This window comes from Siniperca chuatsi, linkage group LG7, assembly GCF_020085105.1.
Source record: "Siniperca chuatsi isolate FFG_IHB_CAS linkage group LG7, ASM2008510v1, whole genome shotgun sequence".
NCBI classification, from domain to species: Eukaryota; Metazoa; Chordata; class Actinopteri; order Centrarchiformes; family Sinipercidae; genus Siniperca; species Siniperca chuatsi.
Genome location: NC_058048.1, coordinates 13,857,329 through 13,881,631, shown reverse-complemented (window position 1 = coordinate 13,881,631; position 24,303 = coordinate 13,857,329). Strand labels below are relative to the sequence as shown.

General features: G+C 41.5%; 1 protein-coding gene across 4 annotated transcripts in view; it reads right to left on the bottom strand.

Moving 5' to 3' along the window:
* clpb (caseinolytic mitochondrial matrix peptidase chaperone subunit B) overlaps positions 1-24,128 on the bottom strand; it is a 35,850-nt gene extending 11,722 nt beyond the window's left edge. Inside the window, exons 1-7 of one of the 4 annotated variants that reach the window (XM_044202913.1) lie at positions 23,638-24,128; positions 22,034-22,085; positions 18,295-18,381; positions 10,352-10,455; positions 8,717-8,845; positions 3,574-3,671; positions 1,740-1,854 (exon numbers count right to left, since the gene is read on the bottom strand). In XM_044202913.1, the coding sequence (XP_044058848.1) occupies positions 1,740-1,854; positions 3,574-3,671; positions 8,717-8,845; positions 10,352-10,455; positions 18,295-18,381; positions 22,034-22,085; positions 23,638-24,127 (1,075 nt within the window). In that variant the 5' untranslated portion in view covers position 24,128. The remainder of the gene's footprint in view (positions 1-1,739; positions 1,855-3,573; positions 3,672-8,716; positions 8,846-10,351; positions 10,456-18,294; positions 18,382-22,033; positions 22,086-23,637) is intronic. The other 3 variants (XM_044202914.1, XM_044202915.1, XM_044202916.1) reach the window with 3 other exon arrangements.
* Positions 24,129-24,303: the final 175 nt, after the last annotated feature.

Sequence of the window (24,303 nt, the reverse complement as noted above, 5' to 3'; positions counted from 1 at the left end):
TTCACTTCTGTGATTACATCATTTGGTCATGTGCAGCTCCCTCTTCTCTCTTTATCTCCACATCCCTTTCTCATTTGTTGTCTCCTTATCTACAGTATATCCCTTCCTCTCTTTCCTGCTCCATCTCCTCATCTCTAAACCTCTACTTCCGCTCTCCGACTCTTTGGCTGATTCCTGCTTGGCTCAACTCTGATAAAGGTAAAGTATAAATGTTCAGTAGATGACGTGTGTTTTTGTAAATATCTTTGCAGATGGATCCTGTCGGCCTCTTTTAGGCATCCCACATTTTCTCTTGCTCGCTCTCAGTATGTATGTGTGTGTGTGTGATATATTCACTGTAATACTTCTCAGAGATCAATAAGCTCTTCCTTTATCGCTGTGGCGATGTCTTCTATGGCTTTCAGGACAATTTGCCATGATAACAACAATCATTCATCACCTCGCCAAAGACTACAAGGCCCACGATTCTCTCTTCCTTCATTGACTGCCAGCAAAACCTATGCTGACACTTATAACTACTGCTCAAATAGCATCACTGTTTGTATTTTGGTTTATAGATATCTATAGTTTGTATTTACACAACTGTAGTTATGTATAGTTTTTTTTTTTTAAATGAAGTCTCCAAGTTGTTGGAGTTGAAGTTGTTCTCCTGTTGGTTATAAACTCTGCAGTATTTGCTCTCACAAGAACATTACAGATTATAATATCTGCTTCTAGCTTTGGGAGTGAGTTGATTATTTTCACAAATCTGTCCGAGATCATAAAAATAACACATAGCCTCTTTCTTCGCTGCAGAACGCTTTCTGAACACACACACACACTTCGGATCAATACATGGCCTCCATGGATGCCTGGTGTAATATCAGCTCTTTACTGTCTGCTGTGTTATTGTGCTCTAACTCATCCTCCCTCCTCTTCTCCATGCATTACACTTGCTCTCTTTGTCTTTCTGTCAATGCTCCGAGCTTTCTGGTTCTCAGCTACTTCTCTGCTATCTTCTCCCATCAGCGTTCCTGTCACTTTTTTGTCTCCCATTGCCTCCATTTGTTTAACCCCTGTCTCATCTGTTTTTCCCTTCCTGCCTCCATCACTTTGCCTTTTGCCTGTCCCTCCCTGATGCTCTGTGTGTTTCAAGGAGGGGGAGATGGACGGCGCACAGCATGGAGGTACGATGATGGGTAGATGCAGAAGGTGGAGGCCACAAAGTGAAAGCAGGGAAGGACAGAAGGGTGAAGGAGAAAGAGTGGGTGTGATGAAGATTGAGCGCGTAAAGAGAGATGGAGGGAGAAACTGAGGAGAGAAAAAGGGGAGTGAGAAGGGGTGAGTCTGTAGTATGTCTCCTCTCTCTGTAATCGTGTTAACTGGCGGCTCCATGCCTAGCCTCTTCAGCTGTCACACACAAACACACACACACATGCACAGAGCACCTGTGTATGCCTGACAGACAGCTCATTCATCACAATTAACCAATTACAGCCTCCGTCGGTCTGTCTGAACCCGCCTACTGCGGGAGGGAAGGGAGGAGAGCAAGAGGGAGGAAAAGGAGGGGAGTAGAAAACATGCAGAACAGAGATTGAAAAGAAAGACAGAAAAACAGAAAAAGAAACGCAGCATGGAAACAAAGAGGAGGACAAGGCTATGACTTAAAAACATGTATTTATGTGCACTTGTTATTTTTGTGGTCATTGTGTATGCATCCGTTTAGCTGCATATAAAATGTTCCGTGTGTGTGTGTTTACCTGAGGCCACAGTATTGATGGCCCCCTCCTGTCCGATGATGTGCTCCTTCAGCCTCCTCTCCAGGGGGAACCTCCTCCTCTCCGCCGCCTCCCGCCGAGCCTGTGCCTCCTGGAACTAGACGGAGGTAAAAAAATGACGAAGACACAGAAAGCAGATGAGACAGTCAATGAATCAGGAAGAGAAGAGACATCTGAGGGAGCACGCAGGGAGAAACGGGGCAATGTAAGAAATCAAGTCTCAAGAGAAAAACATGAAGACGTTGAAGAGTTTGCAAGTCTGCCCCTCTTTACTCCTCCATCTCTTTATCATCACCTTTTCTTTTTTACCACCTTCTTTGCCCACTTCACATCCCCACTACAAAGACACTGAAACAAGGATAGAGTGAGTGGCCCTTACACTGTTGTGTAAAGCATCTAACTCAGAATCCCTTCTAGATGCAACAATGCTGAATGCTTGTTACTTGGCTTAGCTGCTAAATAATGGACATACACATTGTTTTTTGTATTTTGTTAACAGAGCCAGGTTATTAATTCCATTTATATACCAACAATCATTTTTGTTAGATTAGGTGTCCCATTTTTTTAAACTGTGGAATTAAACTTTTAAAATGCATATCCTTCCTTTTCTACTACTCCCTTCACTCCCTACCTCCAACTCCATCTGCCACTTAAAAAATTTCCCAGCAGCTATCTGCTTTCCATCTTCCTCCTCTTGAACACACTCTATCTGCCTTTGCCTCCATTTCTTGGACACACACAATCCTTTCTGCTAATTTGATCTCTCTTTCCACCGTCCTTCTCCTCTCTCTCTGCCTAAATCTTTTCTTTCCCCTTATTTTCATATCTCATTTTCACACTTACTTCCCCCTCAGTTTCTCTCCGTCTTTCTTTCTCGCAGCCGCCCCATGACTCATTCATCCTCTCCTCTTTGTCTCCTCAGACTCCAGGTTTTCACCCTGCAGTGGAGGCAGGCTGTTTATTCTCTCTCTCCATCTTGCTTAGCTCTGGCCTGCTGTCAAGCTGCTAGATAACTACGGATAACTCGAGTTTTATTTAAGAAAACCGCAGACCCCACTTCTACTACTATGCACCTGTGAAATACCAAGAGCCGAGCAGTGAGGAGTCCCTTCAGCCAGCTGATTCTATAGCATTGTGCAGTTAATACCTAAACAAACTTCAAGATCACCCTCAATCAGAATTCCCAATTTAAATCACATTTTAACAATTGGAAAAATACAAACTATCTAAGAATGCATTAGACAAAGGAGAACTGATTCTTTTACAGTTTACTGATAGCATTTTTAGTGTGTTTATAATGTGTTTGTGATGATGTTAATGCTCTTGAATGTGCAAAAAGTGCTGAATCAAACCTCCATGCCAGTTCATCTGACCTAACTAATATGTATTTTAAGGGATGGCAATAGTAAATACATTACTGTTAAATATATTTTTGACCAAATAGCTTGATATCAATAATGTGAAAATATTGACTGTTGGTGCTTTCAGAAGATATTTATACGCAAGGCATTTTAAAGAAACATTAATTGGTAATGTGAACATTGAGTAAGAGCTTCTGCTTGTAAAATCCTGTGCGTTAATAAATAATTTAACTTCAGTGCTGTCTTTCTGAAGATTTTTTTGGATGCCTGTTTTTGAAGATTCATCGCCTGGCTATGCATACTGGCGCTAAGTGCATTGATTTATTCGCATTTTATTGTAAATGCTGACCACAGAAAGCCTTTAAGAACTACAGTATCAAAACATTAGTGTGTATGGAAACTAATGTTTTAATTGCAACAAAATTAGCGTTTGCATCTATATGAGTGTGTCATACCTTGCCCTCCCACTCCTGCAATGCTGTGCTGACTTCTCCCTCCTTAGCATAGGCCCGTGCTGTGTGTCCCAAACTATTGGTTAGCAGGGGGTTGGCACCTGTATGCAAGCATGCAGCACACACACACACACACACACACACACACACACACACATGTACAGTTCATACTTTAGAGAAAAAATCCAATTATTTGTAGCCACTCGTACAATGGTTGAAACTAACAGAACTACAACATCATCCCTTTTTTAGAAAAATGTCATCTTGTTTTGTTTTAAGTACTACAAGAATATGCACACACCTCTCAGCAGGAGGGTCCATACGTCGATCAAGAGTGAGGTTAGGGGGTGAGAGGTCACATGGGTTCAGGGGTCACTGAGACTACCTGCAGTGAAGCAGGAGGGCCACGCAATGGCCCTGTAGGGGGTTTCATTTCTGCAACGCATGCCAATAACACACGCTTTGACCCCTACACTCACACCAACATCCTGGATTATTATACAATCTATACACACTGCAGGTTGTTGCAGGTTGGGGGCCCACAAGTGCACACACACTTCCACACAGCAGGAGGAAACATTTTGTTAAACTGACTATTTTAAAAGGGGTCGGACTATAAATGAACATAATGTGACAGCGCGCGTGAAGTGTGCCAGGACTGGACAGTGGTGGGCTTGTTAGTGAGGGTGGTTAGCAGTGCCTTCTGCCCTGACCTGTGCCACCACTCTCAACCCAGAGTCACCAAACTCACACGTGCCTCCACATGAACAAGAAAATGTTTTCATTACATCGACTACACCCAAGACAAAATGAAAGTCTGTTTTTGGCGAAATCAGCTACACATTTGGAAAGCACTCCTGTAAGAAAACAAAGTGACAACCATCACACAAAAACAATTGCAAATGTGTAGCTAAGATCGACACGTGTCCACCTCCAGGCAAGGGCTTGGTCTCAAACCTCAATACTTTTCTGGTAGTAACCAAGTATCAAAAACTGTCATGTACTGAAACTTGGTCAAAAAAATTTTAAAAAAGAAATAAATAAAAAGCCTTTAATATTGCATTGCTGACACCAACATGTTTCTGCTTAAAGCCTTTGTCAGGGTAAAGGTTGGTACTGAATGCTTGATCAGATCTGTACTCACCACTTATACTTTGATCAGACAGTCTCTGACTTTAAATCAAAATTTTGCCAGCTTTACACTGTAGTTTATTTAGGCAACATTGGACAACATTTAACATTTGAGGTGTTTGGATTCTTATTTACAAAAATTTGCAGAAAAACATGTTTATAATCCATAAGTATGGTATGGAAAAAAAAGTATCGTATCAAAACTCAGGTATTGTGTCGGCACTGGTATAGAAAATATCTAATCATACCCAGCCCTACTCCTGTATTTACAATATAGGCAACAGACACTTGAACTTTATGCTCTAAACTCATAAAAGCTGATTATTGTTTCAGCAGGTTCAGTGCTTCGTCCCAGTGATGAACACAATGCAACACTCCTGTTATACATGGATTTCTCTGGACTTACTCAGACCTTACCGGCACCAGTGGAGATTCAAATGGGTTTTTGTGCTGTCTGAGGCCATAATGCAATTTAAGACACTACTGACACTCATGAGAGGAAGCGCAGGAAAAACAGTGCAACTCATTGGAGTGACATGAAATGTGTCACTTTAATGATTATTCAGCAGGGAATACATTGAAATCTTTTTGTTACAATATATAAGGTGATTAAAATAAATCACTGACAGATTGAAAATGACAATACTCCTTGTAGATATATTCACATTGTTTCTAGGATATATTAATGTCCCCACGGTACCCTTTCAGCTGATGAAGGCAGATATTTGTACCAAATCTGAAAATGATGCACACAATTACATTAGTGACCACTGTACTGTATGCACAGGATGTTGAATGGTGCATTAAGAACCAGATGACCCATCTGAAGTTTTTCTGAGTGAGCTACACCCAGGAAAACTAACAGTGTATGTAATCAATACAGGTGCTGCTTGTTCCTATTGCTCTGAGCACCGACCACAGAGACTAATAATCACTGTGATGATTATCGATAAACCCCTAAATTTGGTGACCTGCTCACGAAGCTATCGATCCCGACAACAATACACCACTTACCCCCCCGCTAGTCAAAAACATGAGGGAGGAAAGCAATAAAGTACCCACACACTCACTCACACACTGGACATAATAAATAGCATCATTTAGGGCTTTAATATCAGGCCAACCCTCTGGACCATAGCACTTTATAACAGGATCAACACTAACGACAGTCTCTCTCTCTCTCTCTCTCTCACACACACACACACACACACACACACACACTCGCATTCACAGGATCCCTTCATTAGGAGTGCTTTAGTTATGCCTATTAGGAGTCCCCTCCTCTTTCCTATTCCCTCCTCCCTCTCTTTCACTGCAGCAGGTGGGAGAGAGCCCCTGCTGGTCTTTGTGCATGTGTGTGTGAGTGTGTCCTTGTATCTGTATTGTGTGTGTCTGTGAGCATGTGTGTCTCTTCTGGTCCCCTACCACCTACGGAGCCGTCCATTACTGAGTGCCCCTGGCCATGGGCCTGATGTGGAGCCTGGGGAGGAGCTAGAGAGCCTCCGCAGGTAGTGTGAGGGACTGTGGGCTGAGGAGAGGCCCAAGGGTGGGCCTGGAGACTGTGATGGATGGAGATGTGAGTCGAGGGGCGGCTAAGGCCAAAAGAGCAAACCCACGGCTAGTAGAGCAACATGAACGCACACAAACACAGGGGAAATAAAGTATAGGATACACACGACTCCATACAGAAACACACGCAATGTGCACATACATGAAGGGAGGATGACGCACAGTCAGAGGAAACACACACACACACAAACCCAAATCCACATAGATGTCCTGAAGCTGTGGCAGGTTATAAGATTTTTTGTGATGTTGTAAAAAAAGATGGATAGGAGGCTACAAAGAGGAAATGGATTAAAGAAAAAGATAAATGACAGAAACTTTGTCAAGAATAATAAAACTTCTTTAAAAGTCTTTAATTATGCGCCCATTCACACAGAATTACACATGCCCATGGACAGTAATGTGTTTGTGATTGAAAGTCTGTGATGTCATTATTGTTATTGGCCGTGACGGTGGCGCCAACCCGGCAACGGCCCAGTCAGGCGAGCAACAACACACCCAGTCTTTAACCCGATTGTCTTAAAACAAATGTCTCTGCTTTGTGAAATTTCTTACCTTTTTAATTCAAAAATGCGTCTGCAGAACATTTGATCGAGTTAGACAAAGTGATTTGTTTAAGCATTCAGAGTGCTTACAGACACAGGGGTGAGACGGGCAGACAGAGCTTTGAATGCACCATCCATCATAAACATAAACAAGACATTAATACTAGCTTGTGTGTGTGTGTCTGAGTGTGTGTGTAGGGATGGTTGGGGTGTTTGATCCCAAAAAATTTGAGTGTTTTTAGATTAAAAACGCATCTGCCTAAAAAGCAGCAAATACAAATGTCCCCCAAGGTAAGATTCAAAAAGGCATGCACAAACTCAAACATATCAAAAGGATAAAAGCATACATGAATATATGAATATTTTAATTTATGAAATGGAGGCAAGAGTGCACAAACACACATGTGCTCTCACACACAGACACACTCACTCACAAAGACACACACATCCTGTGATTGTGTTGTTACCCCAAGGGCATGTTCTGTGCGGAGGTCACAGTTCAACTAGGCCTAGCTTGTTTAAGAGCTGCTCGCCTGGAAACTGAGGGGGGTATTCTGCCCCAAGGGTCTATGAGTGTGTGTGTGTGTGTGTGTTGGTGGAGCTGAGTCAACGACAGGTGCGAGTGTAATGGGGGTGAATGGAGAGGGGGCATGAACAAGTGATCAATTTCAAATGAGCTTTGTAATACTGTTTATATTACTCGGGGGTGGAAGCGTTAAGATGATGATACATGGAAAGCTTTTTAAAGCTGATGGAGACGATACTGCCTCCAGCTCTGAGGGCAGACTGAGAACCATTTAGTTTGGATAGCAAAGATTAAGGTAAGGAGCCTGGCATGTGTCATGATAAAACTGCCACCCTTGAATTAGTAATTTGTTTCCTCAAATTAATAAATCGCACAATACAAATAGCCATTCTTAAGCCTGAATTAACAATAAAGAAACAATCTTATTCCATAAAAGACGGGTGTCAAAGAAAACAACACAAACTTGTGTATATCCATGTATCTCTGTATGCAAAATCAAACCATATGAAACCCAAGTGGCTCATTTAGATTCAGATAAAATGTGTCAGAGGACTGGCAAAAAAAAGTGTTTTTCCAGAAATTCAAAATGCCAGAAAATCTGTTCAGGAGGAAATGGACGGGGCGTGAATTTTACTTCTACACTTAACTTTTAAAATGTATGAGTGAAAATGTAAAGGGCTCTCTAAATGGCACCATAAAATAACATGTTCTTTCCTGACCTATGGGCAAACTTTTCACCAAATATCAGTGAAATCTGTCAAGTAACAAACAAATAAAAATATACAGGACTGAAAACATAACCTCCTTTGTAGAGATATTAAGCGAGCTGTCAATTAAACATAGATTGAGCATTACCCAGCCTAACAACAGTAAACACATTCTGTTAAACCACTGGGACTTTTCCCTTCTGGTGGACAATATAATCGAGTTCTGTCAGATTGTTTTAGCCGAGACTGACAGAGTTCAAATGACAGCTGCATTTTTTTTTTTTGCACTTTTCTCTCATGACGGATGGACTTGGGTCATCTAAGCAAGGGGGCGCAAAAATCCTCCATCTTCTTTCTCTATATTATAGGTGTTCAGGGTGGAGGCCCTCAACAGAATTAAATAAAATGAGGTGAGGTCAGCCATAGTAAAGTCAAGAACACTTATTGGCTAAGAAACTGATCCGACGTCCTCAGCTAAAGATTTTCACTATTTAGGTGCAAGTTAGAGAATCAACTCATACCACCATAATGTAAAACTGCACAATTGTTATGCAACATGTGCACAAGGAACAACTAATAGTCTATATGTAGATATCTAGACCCTCAGTGGTCCCTCGTAGACTCTAAAGTGGGGTTAGGGATGGAGTTAGGGTGGGTGGGGTGTGACGTACCAGCCTCCAGCAGCATGCGGACAGTGCGTGGGTCATCAGCCAGTGTGGCGTAGTGAAGCGCTGTGCAACCACGGAAGCCAGCCCTGCTGCTGAGCCTGCTGCTGAATTCATCCTCTCTGGACACGAGGACTGTAAGCAGGGACGGTCAGCAATACATGGAGAGACAAGAAAGATTAGAACACATGATTTGGTTGACAGAAGAAAAAAAAGACAGAAAAAGGCTGCTGGGAACATGCTTCATTTGTAAGAGAAGTCAGACAAAAACAATTAACAAAAAAAAAATATATATCCTTTTAATGAGTTTAGACTCAAAATTGATTACAAAATACACTAATACACAAGACAAAATACAATAATTCCTCAAAGATGGATATAAGATAAGCACAACCCCACTCTGAGATGCAACCATTATACATTGTGGAGCTGAACAGATGAGTATGATGAATTAACAAACAACTTTAACTGGAAATGTTGGAGCCTTTAAATCCGGAAGAACTTTCTTTAATCTATTCACAGTCAATAGTAAGGCTCCAGAAAGTGTGACAATAATAACACTGCAGACTACAAAATTGTCTTTCCTGTTTCCAGCTTTAGAAGAGTTGTTCATGTTCACAGATTTAAGCTCAACTGTCCAACATGATAGGAATAATGTGAGTTGTGTTTTAGGGTTTCCTTTGCTGTGCTCCTTACTAATAATAGAGATAGTCTATCATTCTCTCCTTACTTCTCTTTTTCATAAGAGCACTCATCTAGTGCCACTCCTCCATCATCCATTTTTATTTTTTACGCCTCCTTCCTCTCCTCTTCGGTATCCATCAATTCCTTTCATCACTTGCACCCTCTTCCTCCCTCCCTCCCCGCTCCCTCTATCCCAATAACTTTGTCTCATCCATTTCCTGACTTCCTCTCCCTCCCTCATCATCCCACCCATTTCCTTCAATCCCTCCCTCCCTCTATCACCCCTCCAAACATCCACATCTTCCTTCTCCTCAATCTTTAACCTCTCCCTTGCTCCATCCATTGCTGCTCCCTACCTTCTTCCCTTCCCCTCGCTTTCTTTCACTGCCTTCCTCCTTTAATTTTTCCTTTCTTCATCAGTCTTTCCCTTGCTCCATCCATCCCACTCTTTTCTCTTTCTCTATGGCAGTCTCTCTCTGCAGTGTCTGTGTGTGTGTGTGTGTGAGTGAGGGAGACAGGGCGGGATAATCATAGCTAACCCAATAAAGCGTCGCACAGGCCCCCCTAGCCCATCCATCAGCGTGCGTCTGGGAAACGCTTCCCCACGCTACGCCGGCCCCACGTGGACCCAAACCTGACAGCCATATAAATGTCTGCAATATACATATCCCATATAAATATGTCTGCAGAAACCCAACACAGACTGGGGGTGTGTGTGTGTGCGCGTGTGCGCACGTGTATGTGTGTGTGCCATCTTGTCTGTGTTTGTGTGCATCTCGGAAGAAAAACAAATAAACCACACACTACTTGTCAAGTGCAAATCTTTATGCAAATTATAATGTCTCATAATATCTGGTTCAACACTTAGGATTCATATGTGTAATATAGCAACCGCACACACAAACACTCGTGTGACGAATGCGCACACAGTCACAAAGTGACTCCCTTCTTTTTCACCTTCCAGTGAGTGGATGCCTTTCTCCCGTGAGGTGTCGTAAACGTTGTTGAAGTGATCTCCGGCGTTTGGGTCAGCACCAGCTTCGAGCAGAACCTTCACCACACTGGAAAACAAAAGAGACACACATTTAAATATGTGTGATAATCCTGCCTAAAATTTGTATCATATAAATGCACACAAACAAGCCTTTCCACAGTAACAATTCAGTATTTACAGCCACCACTGCTTAAAGATATAATGAAGTCTATGGGTCAGCGATATAGAGAAAATCTTCTATCTCAACATTTGTGGGAAATTCAATTAAAAAACTGTTTATAGATTAAGTATCTGAGGGTCTCCCGTTTTCGGTGAATCTAGTGGGTTTATTATAATAAGGTTTATTAACATTTATTGCTAAAAATATTGTATATCCAATGTTGTCATAAAGCAGCCTTATCATTTACACCAGTGCCCACAATGACCTAATACAACCAGGGATATTTAAGGGATAGCTTCCTCGCTATAAATGGTATAGGAAACTCTCATAATCAACAAATTTCTATCATCTCACAGTATGTATTGTCAAATTGCCCAACCCTAATCAAGCCTTACTGTTTCCTAAAAACACATGCAAGTTTTTGTGCCACAGCACCTAAATATATAGTCAGGTTACAGGACGTAGGATACAGACTGGATTTGTGACTGGGATGAGACTTGCCTCCATCACCAAACATAATCTTGACCCTCTAACAATGTTTCTTCCATATTCACAGCTTGAAAACCAACACGCTGTACACAGATGCAAATATCTAATTCCTCAATTGACAATGACTCTTTCACCTGATTCACTTTCATTTCTAGTCTGTCCCGTTGTGGTGGATACACTCCAATGGGCGCTTCTGCGTGTTTGTGTGTAGTCCTTCATTGGAGCGTACCGCCTTATAGAACAAACACGAGTACCTCGGCAACACCACTCACTGTGACCCAGCGGACATTCCAGGTACCGTCTCTCCGTCTACAGAACACACTCACACACACTTTACATTTACCACCATGAACGTGAGCACTGGCTTTGACATTGAGACACAGACATGCACATGAATACACACAAAAACTAGTCAGCTAGTCTGTGCCCACTGAGAGCAAGAACGGGGGCGATGGCCGAAACATGAACCCTGCCTGTACACTGCTGGATGTCATTAAACCCGTGACTACGTAATGCAGCCTGGGAGGGAGTGATGGATCGTTTTCAGCTAAATGGTTATGGCAGGGGCCTGAAAGAGCTTAAATGGAGCAAAATGAACTGCATTTGACCACGTAACAGGCTTCCCTTTAGGAGAACCTGTGCTCTTAAAAATGAGTACTGACAGGAGATATGACGTCAAGAATGATGGAGCAACAGCGTAATCAACTCTGATATTATTAGGGCTGGGTATTGGTATCGACTGAAATAACCCAGTACCAAGTAGTATCGAAACATCTACAGTAAAACGATACCTGCATTTGATCCTTTTGATACCCAGATCTAGAAAAAAATGACTATTTTATGGTTTTGCTCGCAGCCAGTCACCGCAGGCGTTCTTCGATTTAATGTGAACACTACCACACCTACAGCTAGCAGCTATATACAGCGGGCTGCCCCTCCACACACACTGAGAACTTTGCCTCATTCTCTGGCGGGCTAGACCTGGACCCAGCTCCGTAACCAGTGTGTGGAGTGTGCGGCAACCCGCCCTGTGGACACCCGACCTGTCCGCTCTGCCTAGCCCAGAAGCATGTATCAATAAATGGAATTAGGAATGAACGATAAATCTGAATTTTTTTTTTATTTCTCTTTTATGCGTTTATCAGAAAATATTGAAAAATTCCCAAGGTTCAAATAGCTTGTTTCATCTGCCCAACAGTCTAAACCCAAAGATACTTAGTCTATTATTAGATGTGATTAAGTATCAAAGCTTCACATTTGAGAAGCTGGTACCAGCAAGTGTTTGGCATTTTTGCTTAAAAAAAATTACTGAAACTGTCAACTGATTATCAAAATAGTTGGTGACTAATTCATCAAAGAATTGTTGGTGTCTGTTTGGGATTCCAGGATAAAAAAAAAAAATTTTTAAAAATCACAGTACAGTATACTATCCAAACAAATGACTCCAGTATATCAGTAAAACTAAAGAAAAACCAGAATAAGAACGAGACACATTTTCACTTTATCTCCATTAACATCATTAAAATCTGACCAGACGTTGGTAGTTTGTGTCGTCACTACAGAACATGTGTGTTCCTGTGGGAGAGCGAGGCTGAGAACAGCCAGGCCAGCTCTTTGTGTCTGACCTTGCTGAGGGGGTATAAAGGACTATCAGGGGGTCCCCCTTTGTTACTGTATCACTGTGGCTTGGGGCGGCAGGGGGGCCGTGACCCACGGAGGGCTCTCCTCTCACCCTTGCAAGCACTTCTACAAACACATCGATACATCCTCCGAGACACATACAGACACACACAAACTCAAAACTATGGTTGGTCACACGAGGCTGGGCAGGACTGTGTGAAGAAATGAGATGGTCTGAAAAGGGTTAATGGCATTAGAAAGGTAAACACGATGGGATAAAGAGAGGAAAACTGCAGAGAGGAGGAGGAGAAGGAGGAGTAGTGGATGAAAGGAGGGAAGTGCAGCTAAAAAGATGAAAGAGAGGGAGATTTAATTATACAGGATAGTGCTAAAACTAATGAGCTTTTGAAAACAGTTTATAGTTTTACTAATCAACTGATGATCAAGTGGCTAACTTTATTTGGGACATTTAGGAAGAGAGTTGCAGCACTAATTTGAGGCCAAACTGAAGGCATGCAGAGGTTAATTAGGTTAAACTCTCATTTTAAAAGGACTGGGCCAAGACTTCCTAATACGATCTTATAAGTACCAAAACAATGTTATCTGTAAATTACAAGATTTGACTTTAATAGCTAAACTAATACAAAATGCACATTAGTTAAATAAGGAGGGAGTTATCTAGCTGCTGACTTAACACCCTCACCAGTCTTGTGTCTTGACCCTCTGTGGCTGTCTGAGTGGCACAAGACATATATGCAAAATATAGTCAGCATTTTGTTGAACTGGAACATCCTCAATTAACCTCTTTCCCTTCCCCCATGCTTTCTCATCTTTATTTTTTTCTCTGGTCCAGAGATTCAAACCATTATTTGAACGGTTGGTATTAAAATGACATCAATGTAATTTTAAGCAGCAAAGCATCACCCCTGGAGCTGAGAGGGAGTCAGCGTCTTGCTCGAGAACACTTCGACAGACAGATGCTTGAAACTTGGACCAGTTAAAGGACGTTCTCCCTGCTATACCACCATCCAGCTCTTGCCTCGAAAGCTTGACATAATGACCACTGCTCACTTAACAAGCCGGTGCTGAGGCTGGTTGAGTTAACCTTGCAGGTTTGCCAGCAGGTGACTGGTGTTACTGCTGGGGTCTGGTGTTAGTTTCCCATCCTTGCCCTGGAGGAAAGACAGGAAACAGACACTTCCGTCTCTCCTGCGCTATAATAGACACCCGAGCCGAACTGACCATCCATGTCTCTGACCACCTGGCCCAGACACTGGACCTCCATTGACCTCATCTCACCTGGTGCACACCTGGGGTCAGATAGATGCCAGGAGGAGAAGTTCAATGCACTTAGTTTCTGTCTTTTTTATTTCAGCCAAATAACCAGATTGGTTAAATTGTAATTTTATTTAGCTGCCTTTTTTTTCTCCATGCAAATGACGACATTATGACATACATTTAGAAGACCTAAATGAGATGACAATTTGTTAGAAATATCCTCAGCTTATACACAAAATATACACTTTAATGTCTTACTTTTTAATGAAAGAACTTTTAAGTAACCATGTATGTAAAAAATCAAAAGAAAACACTTTTGTCAAATACTGTAATGAGTAGTCAACAGATATGGGTTTTTCAATGGCCGGTGCCGATATTTAGAGAGCAGGGCAGCTGATGGCTGATATATAATGCCGATATCAAAACAAAGAAAAGTCATGTATAATTCCATTATTCCATGCACATTACAATCTAATATACATGGTTATCTTAGCCAGCAACATGTTGTTTTAGATGGAATTTATTAGTTAATGAAATAGATACAAATAACTGTAGATTTCAGAACTTGACTGATATTTAAGGGAAGGCGGGGTACAGTATGTCAGAAGCGACATCATTCGACTGCATTATTCTATACATTATAACAATATATATATTTAACGCTAGCCAGTAACGGTTTTAGATTAGATTTGCTGTCATGTAGGATGGGAGAAACGTGTTAACATTTAGAAAAGACGATGGTGACATTTAGGCAAACATTTACATGCATGAGAGTTATAGTACTCTATACTAACTCTAAACTAACCTTTTCTCCACCTTTCCAAAACTTACAAGGGGGAGCGCTAACATCGTTCCACAGTAGGAACAACAACAAGCCTCCTCCACACGCAGCTCACCCGCTGTTGTGAAACCGAAATTGCGGGTGAAAATCCACAACGGGAGCTGTGTTTTTTGGGTGACTTTATAAAACAGTGCTGACGAAGAATTTCAACAGTGCAGACACATACGGTGAGAGAGAAACAGAAAGAGGCTGATGTGTCTGCAGACATTTTTAGTTTATCGACCTTGTGAGCGCAGGCATTGGCCGATGACGATTATCTCAAAATGCCAGATAATCGGCCCGATTAATCGGTCTATCACTAGTAATGAGGTAGCCTTGGAATAACTGACTGAAAATATGGCTCAGGTTCATCATGTAACAGCGTAACTTGCAACACAGGCTGCTACTGTTCAATAAAAAATGGTCAGCAGATCAGTTTTAAATATCACAGGGAGGAATGGTACAAGAAAAAACAGCCACAGTGGGCTAATTAGATGAAAAGCTGCACGTAACAGTCTCTGCAGAATTTGCCCAAACTGCAGTTTGGGCAAACCAGCACGCCTCCAACATGCCGTGCTGTCCTGTGGAAAACCATTTACACCATCATGACTTGAATGGTTGCTGTCTCCTGTCAGTAAGCACAACTTAGCTCAGTGTGTTTTTCCCTAATCCCATCAAAGAAAGCCATAATATATACTGTATATAAAAAGGTGCCCTTGCTCATCAGGTAGTCGATATAACATTATTAAGTGCATTTCTTTGTCTACAGCTCAAAGTATGAAATGTAGCCAACAGAACAATAACAGCTAGTGCAATATAACAGAATTTTTCATAGTCAGACCTCTTTTAAAACATTTAAGAAGCCTAATTAACCCACTTGTCACTTTTTGCTGTTAAATTGGCTGTGCAAAGTGGTGAAGTTCATGCCCAACTTTCAACAGTTGTTACTCTCTTAATCACTGCATGGTTACTATATACCTGTGAAATCAAAAAAGGAAATAGCGATCTCTCATTTCCAGCACTGTATTCTTAGAAAAATTACTACTTTGCAGAAAACTTTAGTAGTGTACACACGTTGAAAATAATCATATGAAAACTCATTAATGCTGCTTTAATGTGGCACAGAGTAGAAAACCCTTGAAGTTGTTGTTTATTATATTATCAGAGAGGGAATATTATATTAGTGTACATGTAAGAAACAATGATATCCCATACATTCAGTCATTAAACCAGACACAATCGTGTTGTATCGTGACCATAATGATGATAATATTTCACTGGTGATTGTCACCTCTATTCAATCCAGCTAATCCCGGTCCCAAACCCATAATCCCACTCCACATCACTCTCTCTCCAAAGCTAAACTATTCTCTCCTCTCTTTCCCAATGAGCCACTCATGCTCTCGTCCCATCATCCCTTCGCTTTCCCTCGTTTCGGCCCTCTTCCTCCCATCGAGTCACTCGGCTGACAGGTCGGAACGGTCAACAGGCGTTACACTCGGCTGAGCGCTCATTGTGCATGTGAATGCAGCGAGGGAGGGATGGAGGGAGATAAAGAGAGATGGAGATGGGTATTGTGTGTTAAAGAGTGCAAACAGTGGGCCAGGTCCTGCGCCTCCCCGATTTAGCCCCACATCAAAGCTAAGCAAACACACACCCCCTGAAGTCTCATCCTTAATTCTTATACACACCCCTCTACTCCACCCCTGATTCTCTCACACAGCCGCACCTCAACCCCTGAACACCAGAGAGGCTGCCTGGTGGATGCTACACCTACAAACAGTCAGAGGAGTCCACAATTTCATCTGAAATGGCACTGTGGTGAAATTTTCTGTCTCTTGAAACACAGTTATTACTTCTGGTCGAGGAAAATATAAATACAGTGTGTGTGTGTGGGGGGGGGGGCGAAGTAATTCAACAATAAGATCCATGCTGACATTCTAGCTACGGGCTAAACCTTGTTCATGAGTAATGCTCCCTGTGTTTTCACTTAACGGCTGCAAATAAAGTTGTGCGTGACTGAGTAATAGGCAGTTGGCCTGTAAGATATTTCGTATAAACTCTCCTTGTCTGTCTGTGTGTATGCTCACTTGTGTGTGTGTGGATATTTTGTGACTGGTTATGTGCGTGTTTGTGTGTGTGTGTGTGCGCGCGCGCGCGTGTGTGTGTGTGTGTGTGAGAGAGAAAGACATGTGTGACTGATGTGTGTGAACCGATGTTCTGTCTTCCCTGCAGCAGTGACGGCTCGCTGGGGGGTTGGAAGACGGGATTAAACACAGAGGAGTGTCACTGCCTCGCTGAGTTATAGCACTCATAACACACACAAACACACACACACACACACACAAACACAAGACAGTGCTGTGACACACACACAAACCAAAAAACACATTACATACATCAGTATGTGACACACCAACAATCACTCAGCACACGTCATTAAATATAGACATACAGGAGCTCAAACACAAACCACAACGTGAAATAATCAAAGCATATGATCTTATTTGTCTCTAAGGATGAGTTACAGACCAGACAGTGAGTAGAAGACAGTACAACTAACAATTATTTTCATTAACGATTAATATATTTTTACGATTGATTGATGTCTATAAAATGTCAGAAAATTGTGAACAATGCTCATCGAAATGTCTGGGAACCCAAGGTGACGTCTAAAAATCACTTGTTTAGTCCAAAGATATGCAATTTACAATCACGTAAAAGCAGCAAATTCTCACATTTGATGAGCTAGAACCAGCGAATGTTTAGCATTTTTTATTGATAAATGACTTGAGTTATTAACCGATTAACCGAACCAACACTTCAATAACTTGATATAATTATTTAAGTATTAGAACACATTAATATAAAATGCAGAAAATCAACTATCTAAACACAGAAACATCACATGTTGACAAACTTTGATTCGTCTCACATTTCTTCTCCTACAAAGTGTCGCAATCTTACTGACAGTTCTAAACCTAAGTGGCCAAGATGTTTCCATTTTAGCGGCATTAATTCAAACTATCTTACGAACTTGAGGAAGGAGCAACTGTAACCCTGAGATTTAAAGTAAGCTCATTTTAAGTTATTTTCATATTCAAATTTCACATTATGCTTCTCACGGACTCATGAGGCCCTTAAACAAAAAAAGTGACCACACAGTCCTGATGGAGGAGAAAAAGAAGAAGAAAAAAAAGCCCTGTAAATTGGATTTGGCCCGGCCTTAACCTCGGCCCCTCTGTGTTGTGTGTGTGTTCTGGGGGCCAGGAGGCTAATTTAATTTGTTGGACAGAGAGAGGGGGAACGGGTAAAGACCGTCTGTTAGTCTGAAAGTCGCACTTTGCACTTCTGAAGACCTACTGTAACAACTAGAGCAGCGACATGGATGACATATGCTCACACGCTAACTCGGGCAGACAGCTGCGTGATGCCACGACACTACATTACTGTTACATATGCTCACCAGGGACGGCATCTCAGAATGGCAAAACACATGATTTGTTCAGTGGGTTTAGTTGGATGAAACAAACACAGACCTGTGCTGTCGGTTCATGGCAGCCACCATGAGAGCGGTCCAACCTAGACGGTGACGGTGATTTGGGTCGACCCCCTCTTTTAACAGCCTGATGGGAATTAGAAACAAAAAGTGGTTATAATTTAACATCAACATATAGTGGAGGGCGTCTGTCCATATAGTAGTGGTATCAATGTTAGTAGTAATGGTGTTTTGTTAGTATCTTAACACATATTAAGATATAATGATGAATTAACAAAGATTTGTTCATACTTAAAAAGGGAAAGAATGCACAATAAAAATGCACAAATGTGAAAAGAAGAGACATGTCTGGCCAGCTGCTTGTGTGACTGTATCAAAGACCTGCCTTGTTAGACACACCAGCATGAAACCATGATGTCTTTGTCTTTATCTGAAGCCACACACTTGCTGCTTGACCAGTTAATGTGTCCGTGTGTGTAAGCCAGGTGTGTGTTGAGTTTTCTGCCCGAGGGTATGACATCAGGTGCTGGAGAGGCACAGTCCTTATAAGTGTGTGTGTGTGAGTGTGAGTGATCCGTCTGTCGTCTCTTGTGCTGAGCAGGCAGACAGTTTGTGTGTTTACAGTCAACACAGTGGCCTCTGACTGGTCTGCACTCAGCTCTGACGCTCTCTGGCTCTGTTTTCATTGCCTGGTCTGCATGCAGCATCAGAGCTCAGGTAGAGGAAATGGCTCATCACCACTACAGCTACATCCGAGCTCTTCAGGGTGCAGTACCTATTTCAGTTCAGTCAAACTGAGCAGGTCTTACTAACCAGAGGGTTATGTTAAAGATGGGACATTGTGGGAAGTCAGAGCTTTTGCATTTCGCCAAACAAATACGCGACATAATTGGATGGAAAAGCACTGTAGATGAACTGTGCGTCAAACAACTACATGAGGGGCCTCACAGAGCTGTCATCTCTACAAGCAGAGGCGACATTATGCTTAGAATGACATTTCAGCCAATTCTGGTTAAATTTTCTGTGAATTTTAAAGGGTCTGACCAATGTATCTGGCAAACCTGCCCTTAAATGAAACTTGGATTTTGTCCAGGCTAGAGCTGCAACGATTAATCAATTAGTTGTCAGCTATTAAGTTTATCACCAACTATTTTGATAATCGATTAATCGGTTAGAGTAATTTTTTAAGAAAACAAAAGTTCAAGCTTCTTAAATGTGAATATTTTCTGGTTTCTTTAGACCTCTATGACAGTACATTGAATATCTTTGGGTTGTGGATAAAACAATTTGAGGACGTCATCTTTGGCTTTGGGAAACAATGATCAACATTTTTCACCATTTTCTGACATTTTATAGACCAAACTAATGAATTAAGTTAGAAGATAATATACAGATTAATCAACAATTAAAATAATAGTTCGTTGCAGCCCTAGTCCAGACAATGTTGCCTTCCAATGTGGCAGAGAAAAACAACAGAGCACCAAGGATATCTGTAAAGCCTGCACTGAAACCAGACCTTAAGAATGGGTTTACCAACCTAAAAAAAAAAACTTTAATGTGGGTTTTACTGTGAGCTATACAATCACAGAGACAACATGCTGTTTCACATGCTAGACTACAATAAAACTGGAAGAGGAATATTAACTATTATATAACTATTATAACCAATAACATTTTCACATCTTAAAATATTGAATATAAGCCCAAAATATGAACAAACAGCTGCTAAAATGTCGGCATCGTTATCAGCCAACACGAACCATTATCAAAAGAACCTGCTTCTTATAATAATGCCATGTCTCATGACAGCACATCAACTTGATACGCACCTTCCGGTGTTAGAATGTCTCAAGATTATAAAAAGTTTCACCACAGTTGAAGTACACTGTTTTTATAAAGTCCGTGTGAAAACGAGACCTCTATCCTCTCCACTGCCTCTCAGCAGTCACACCCTGACACTCTACCACTTATAAAAACTAAACCAAAGCACTTAACACATCTGTGATCTGTTGACTGGCTGTCTTCACTGCACTCTCACCTTCACCATCTGCCACATGGGCACAGGTAACCCAAGCCAGCAAATGGAGACACACATGGACAAGCACATGTATGCTGCGCTTATATACACCGATAGAAATACCCAAAGACACGCTGTACACACATTAACATGACTATTGCCCAAAGCTGAGGATCATGACAGGAAATCCAACCATCCACCAACATGAAGAGCAATGTTTGTCTGTACTTTATATAACTAAAAGGTACTAATATATTACTTTGCACATTGCAGGTTATGTTCAGTATTTTGCTGTCACAAGCAGAATTTCCACAACAAATTTTAAGATCATGACCCTGTGCTTGTGTGTCTGACTACAGTGTGAACACTTCTGTCTGTTTTCATAGTTACTCAAGATCTGTAATGCTGTATTATCAGCAGAACAGACCAAGAAGTACTATAAGCCTTGTAAAGCGCACACATGTATGGAAGGGAGCACACACACACACACACACACACACACACACACACACACACACACACACACACACACACACACACACACACCCTCCTATACAAATTGTAGGGGACTTTGTTTGAGTTTAAGATTGGCCTCAGAGCAAGGGTGCATTTTAATTTGTGAGATAGGAAAGATAAATAAAGGTAATGCAATGTGAGAGAAAACAATCTTTAAAAAGCTTAAAATCAGGGAGAGCAAAACAAAAGCTAAAGGCACACTGGTGAAATGCAGCTCTGAGTGGCCGAGTGTTTCATCTGTCCCCAAACACCACCTCCTCAGACACACACAGATGGTCCTCTTCTTCCTCCTGGTGGTTACTGGTGGGACTACAGGTGATATAACAGCGTGCTTTCATAACTGCAGATGATCCCGGCTGTTCTAGAAACTGGCCTCAGCAGATGATCTGTGACTTACACAGGGCTATGAGATCTGAACAATACTAAAGAGCAGAAGATGTCTCAATATCTTGACAAACAGTATATACAATATTAAAATTAGTGGCAGGAGATATAGTCTCTGACAAAAAAATCATTAGTAGTGTAGATAGGATGGCCAAAAAAAGTCATTAAATTTAGCACACAAAGAAAATTGTATCATTTAACAATTACATATTACAATAAACAAACACAGAAGTCATATGATGTTAGTGATTTTATATCAGTATCCCACAGCCCTGCTGATTTAAAAACAATAAAACTAATTGGAGATGAGGAAATACAGTATCTTTATACAGCTGAGCTAACAAGAACAAATCCACAGCGTGGAACAGTGTGAATACTATGGCTAAAGCTCCACTTCAGCCACGAATTTCTCAAAATTCAACCAAATCAACCGACATTCATCATGCCTAACGGAGATGTCCAGAGTCACAAATTACAGGTTCAGTTCATGCCTGCAAGTATTTTCATCCTCATATAATCCCCTGCCATTCATGACAAATAAAAGGTAGTATTTGCTGTTCTCTGGCATAATGACTAGACTATAAAACTTTTAAAATGCCAAAAAACTGACATGTCACATACTTTATTTACCAACTAGAGCATCCTTACTACACTTAGTAGTCTCCATGGAGAATGTGGTCCACAATGGAGAGAGCCAAGGATGCTTCTCCATGCTATGGTGCATGTGTAAGGTGTTGTAGTGTCCACAGGTCTGGGAAATACGTACTTGTGGCATTTAGTATAAAAGTAGACAAACATCACGTACTGTGGGCACAAGAAGAGTCAGTGAAATGTTTATTTGTTTAGACTGTGTGTGTGGTACCTGGCCACATCTTGAGAGTTATTGGTCCTCGCTGCCTCCAGAAGAGCATCACCTTGTTATTGCAAAAACAGAAACAGATACATTAAACATTACACAAGAAGAAGACGGAAAACCTGAGTACACATTAGCAAATTAAGGATGCCGCTACTGTTTTTTAAAAGCCAATTCCCCAATATTTTCGTAACTTTTGACCACTATGATACTTGTGTGCATCAAAATTGTTATTAATTTACAATATTTTCAATACAAAACTTGTCAGTGATCACTAATAGACAAAGCAATTATACCAAGTCACACAAAATTCAGGACAGTCCTGAATTACGAGCAATTCTGAATCCTGTTTGTCTGAAAATGAGCCGTTATAGAAACAGATAATACTAACAAGCTTCAACGAGAACTGTTTGTATGCTGTGAGACTCGACTTGACTTGAGACTTGAAAGCAAAAATGCTGAGGAGACCTGACTTGGTGACACAGTCATAATGAAAAATGCTGCACAGATAGTATTGTGTATTTTGAAGCGCTGCCAAATTGTCATGAATAAATAATAACATAACGGAGATAAGCGCAACAACCTGCTGCTGTCACCAGAATAAAAAAAAAGACTCTAAATTCAAATGAGAGAACGCTTTTATTAAATGATCGATTACATTAGCCTAGTAGATGAATCGTTTTTTAACTCTGAATCCGTGAACATATTTTGATCAAACCACTTAAGTAGGCTATTTCCTGCTTTTATTTATTTAAAAATGCCCTGTTCGTTTTTGTAAAATATGTAAGAGTAGGCTATTATTGATATGTTTTCACTTGTCTACGGCACTGGTTAGGTTGTCAAAAATAACGGATTGTTGATGTCATTCGACTTGTTTTAAACCAGATGACAGAGAGTGCAGCCACCTCTGTGGGAGGAATTTGTGATACATATGTGTGTGTGTTAAAATGATTGTAACATGTCACCTGTGCGTAATGGTTCATGCGTCTTATGAAGCACAGTGTCCTGGCTGTGTTTACATCATCCTCAGAATCTGTAACTGATCTCCATAATATTAATAACAAATTATCAGAGTTAGAGGCTGATGTTACTCTAAATTATTCTATAAACTACATTTTAATCCTGACCTTTAAAATGAAGCCTGGAAGTGTGAGTGACTGCCATAAAATTTAACCAAACATGGCTATAATGTTAAACCTTTAGTCAAATGAACTCAGGAATACTATTTCTTTCCAGAGAGGTATTAGCTTTCAGTGAATTTATGAGGTAACATTAATATTGCTGCTCTACAGGAACAATGTGTAGTTATGTTTGAAATATATATTACTTGTAATCCTGTTCTGAATTTATTTTATGTAGCCTACTTTATGTGGGCCTATATATTTTTTATTTTATGTAACGGATAATGATTTACACACTGTTACCTACAACACATCTATGTTTATCTTTCCTAATGGCAGACAGCTGACTTCCCCAACAAAAATAATACATATTAGCGTAGAGTTTTGACTTTGCATGTGTCTTACTGTTCCTTGACACTGAATGTAATGTACTGCACCGTGACCACGTCCCCTCCCCCCAACTCCCCTGTCCCGAATTTCACCCATTCTCACCTGGTAACCTCAATGACAGCTGATTGACTCTACCTTTGCTATCCGAATCCTTCTTCAGGCACAAGGCCACGGCTGCAGCAGACAGCACACCGGCAGAAGCCACACCTGTCCGGCTGGCTCCTCCACCTGTTCCCCGGCCTTCACCTCCGCCGCTCTGCCCGCTCTCCTCCCAGTACTGATTATTGTTGCGCCCTCTGCTGGCCAGAGCCGCCCACGAGCTGCGGCGGTTCTCCAAGTTGGACAGCCATCTAGGGGCGAGGTGGTGGTACTGCACCGACGGGTTCACACTGGTACCAGCGGTCTCCTCAGCCAAAATTCCCCTTTTGGAGACCCGGGAGGTGCACACGATGGGGTTGCGGTTGGTCTCCGCCGGTGTCTCGCGAATGCTCTGGCATGCGGCACCGCTTGCGCTGGTCTGGAGCACGCGGCTGCACGGTGACAGGCTGCGCGACCTTCGCGCAATTAGCCTAGTGGGAACAGATGATAACATGGCGATAAACTCACCGAAAACGAAACGGGGGATGAAACCCTATCTGTTAGCAATGCCAGAGGGAAACGGATACCCTACAGGCCGGTAACACCGCGTTAATGCCAATGTAACCGCCGTTATACCTCAATTTACAGGCAGCTTATCACAACCATCGAGACGAAAACAACCGCTTCACC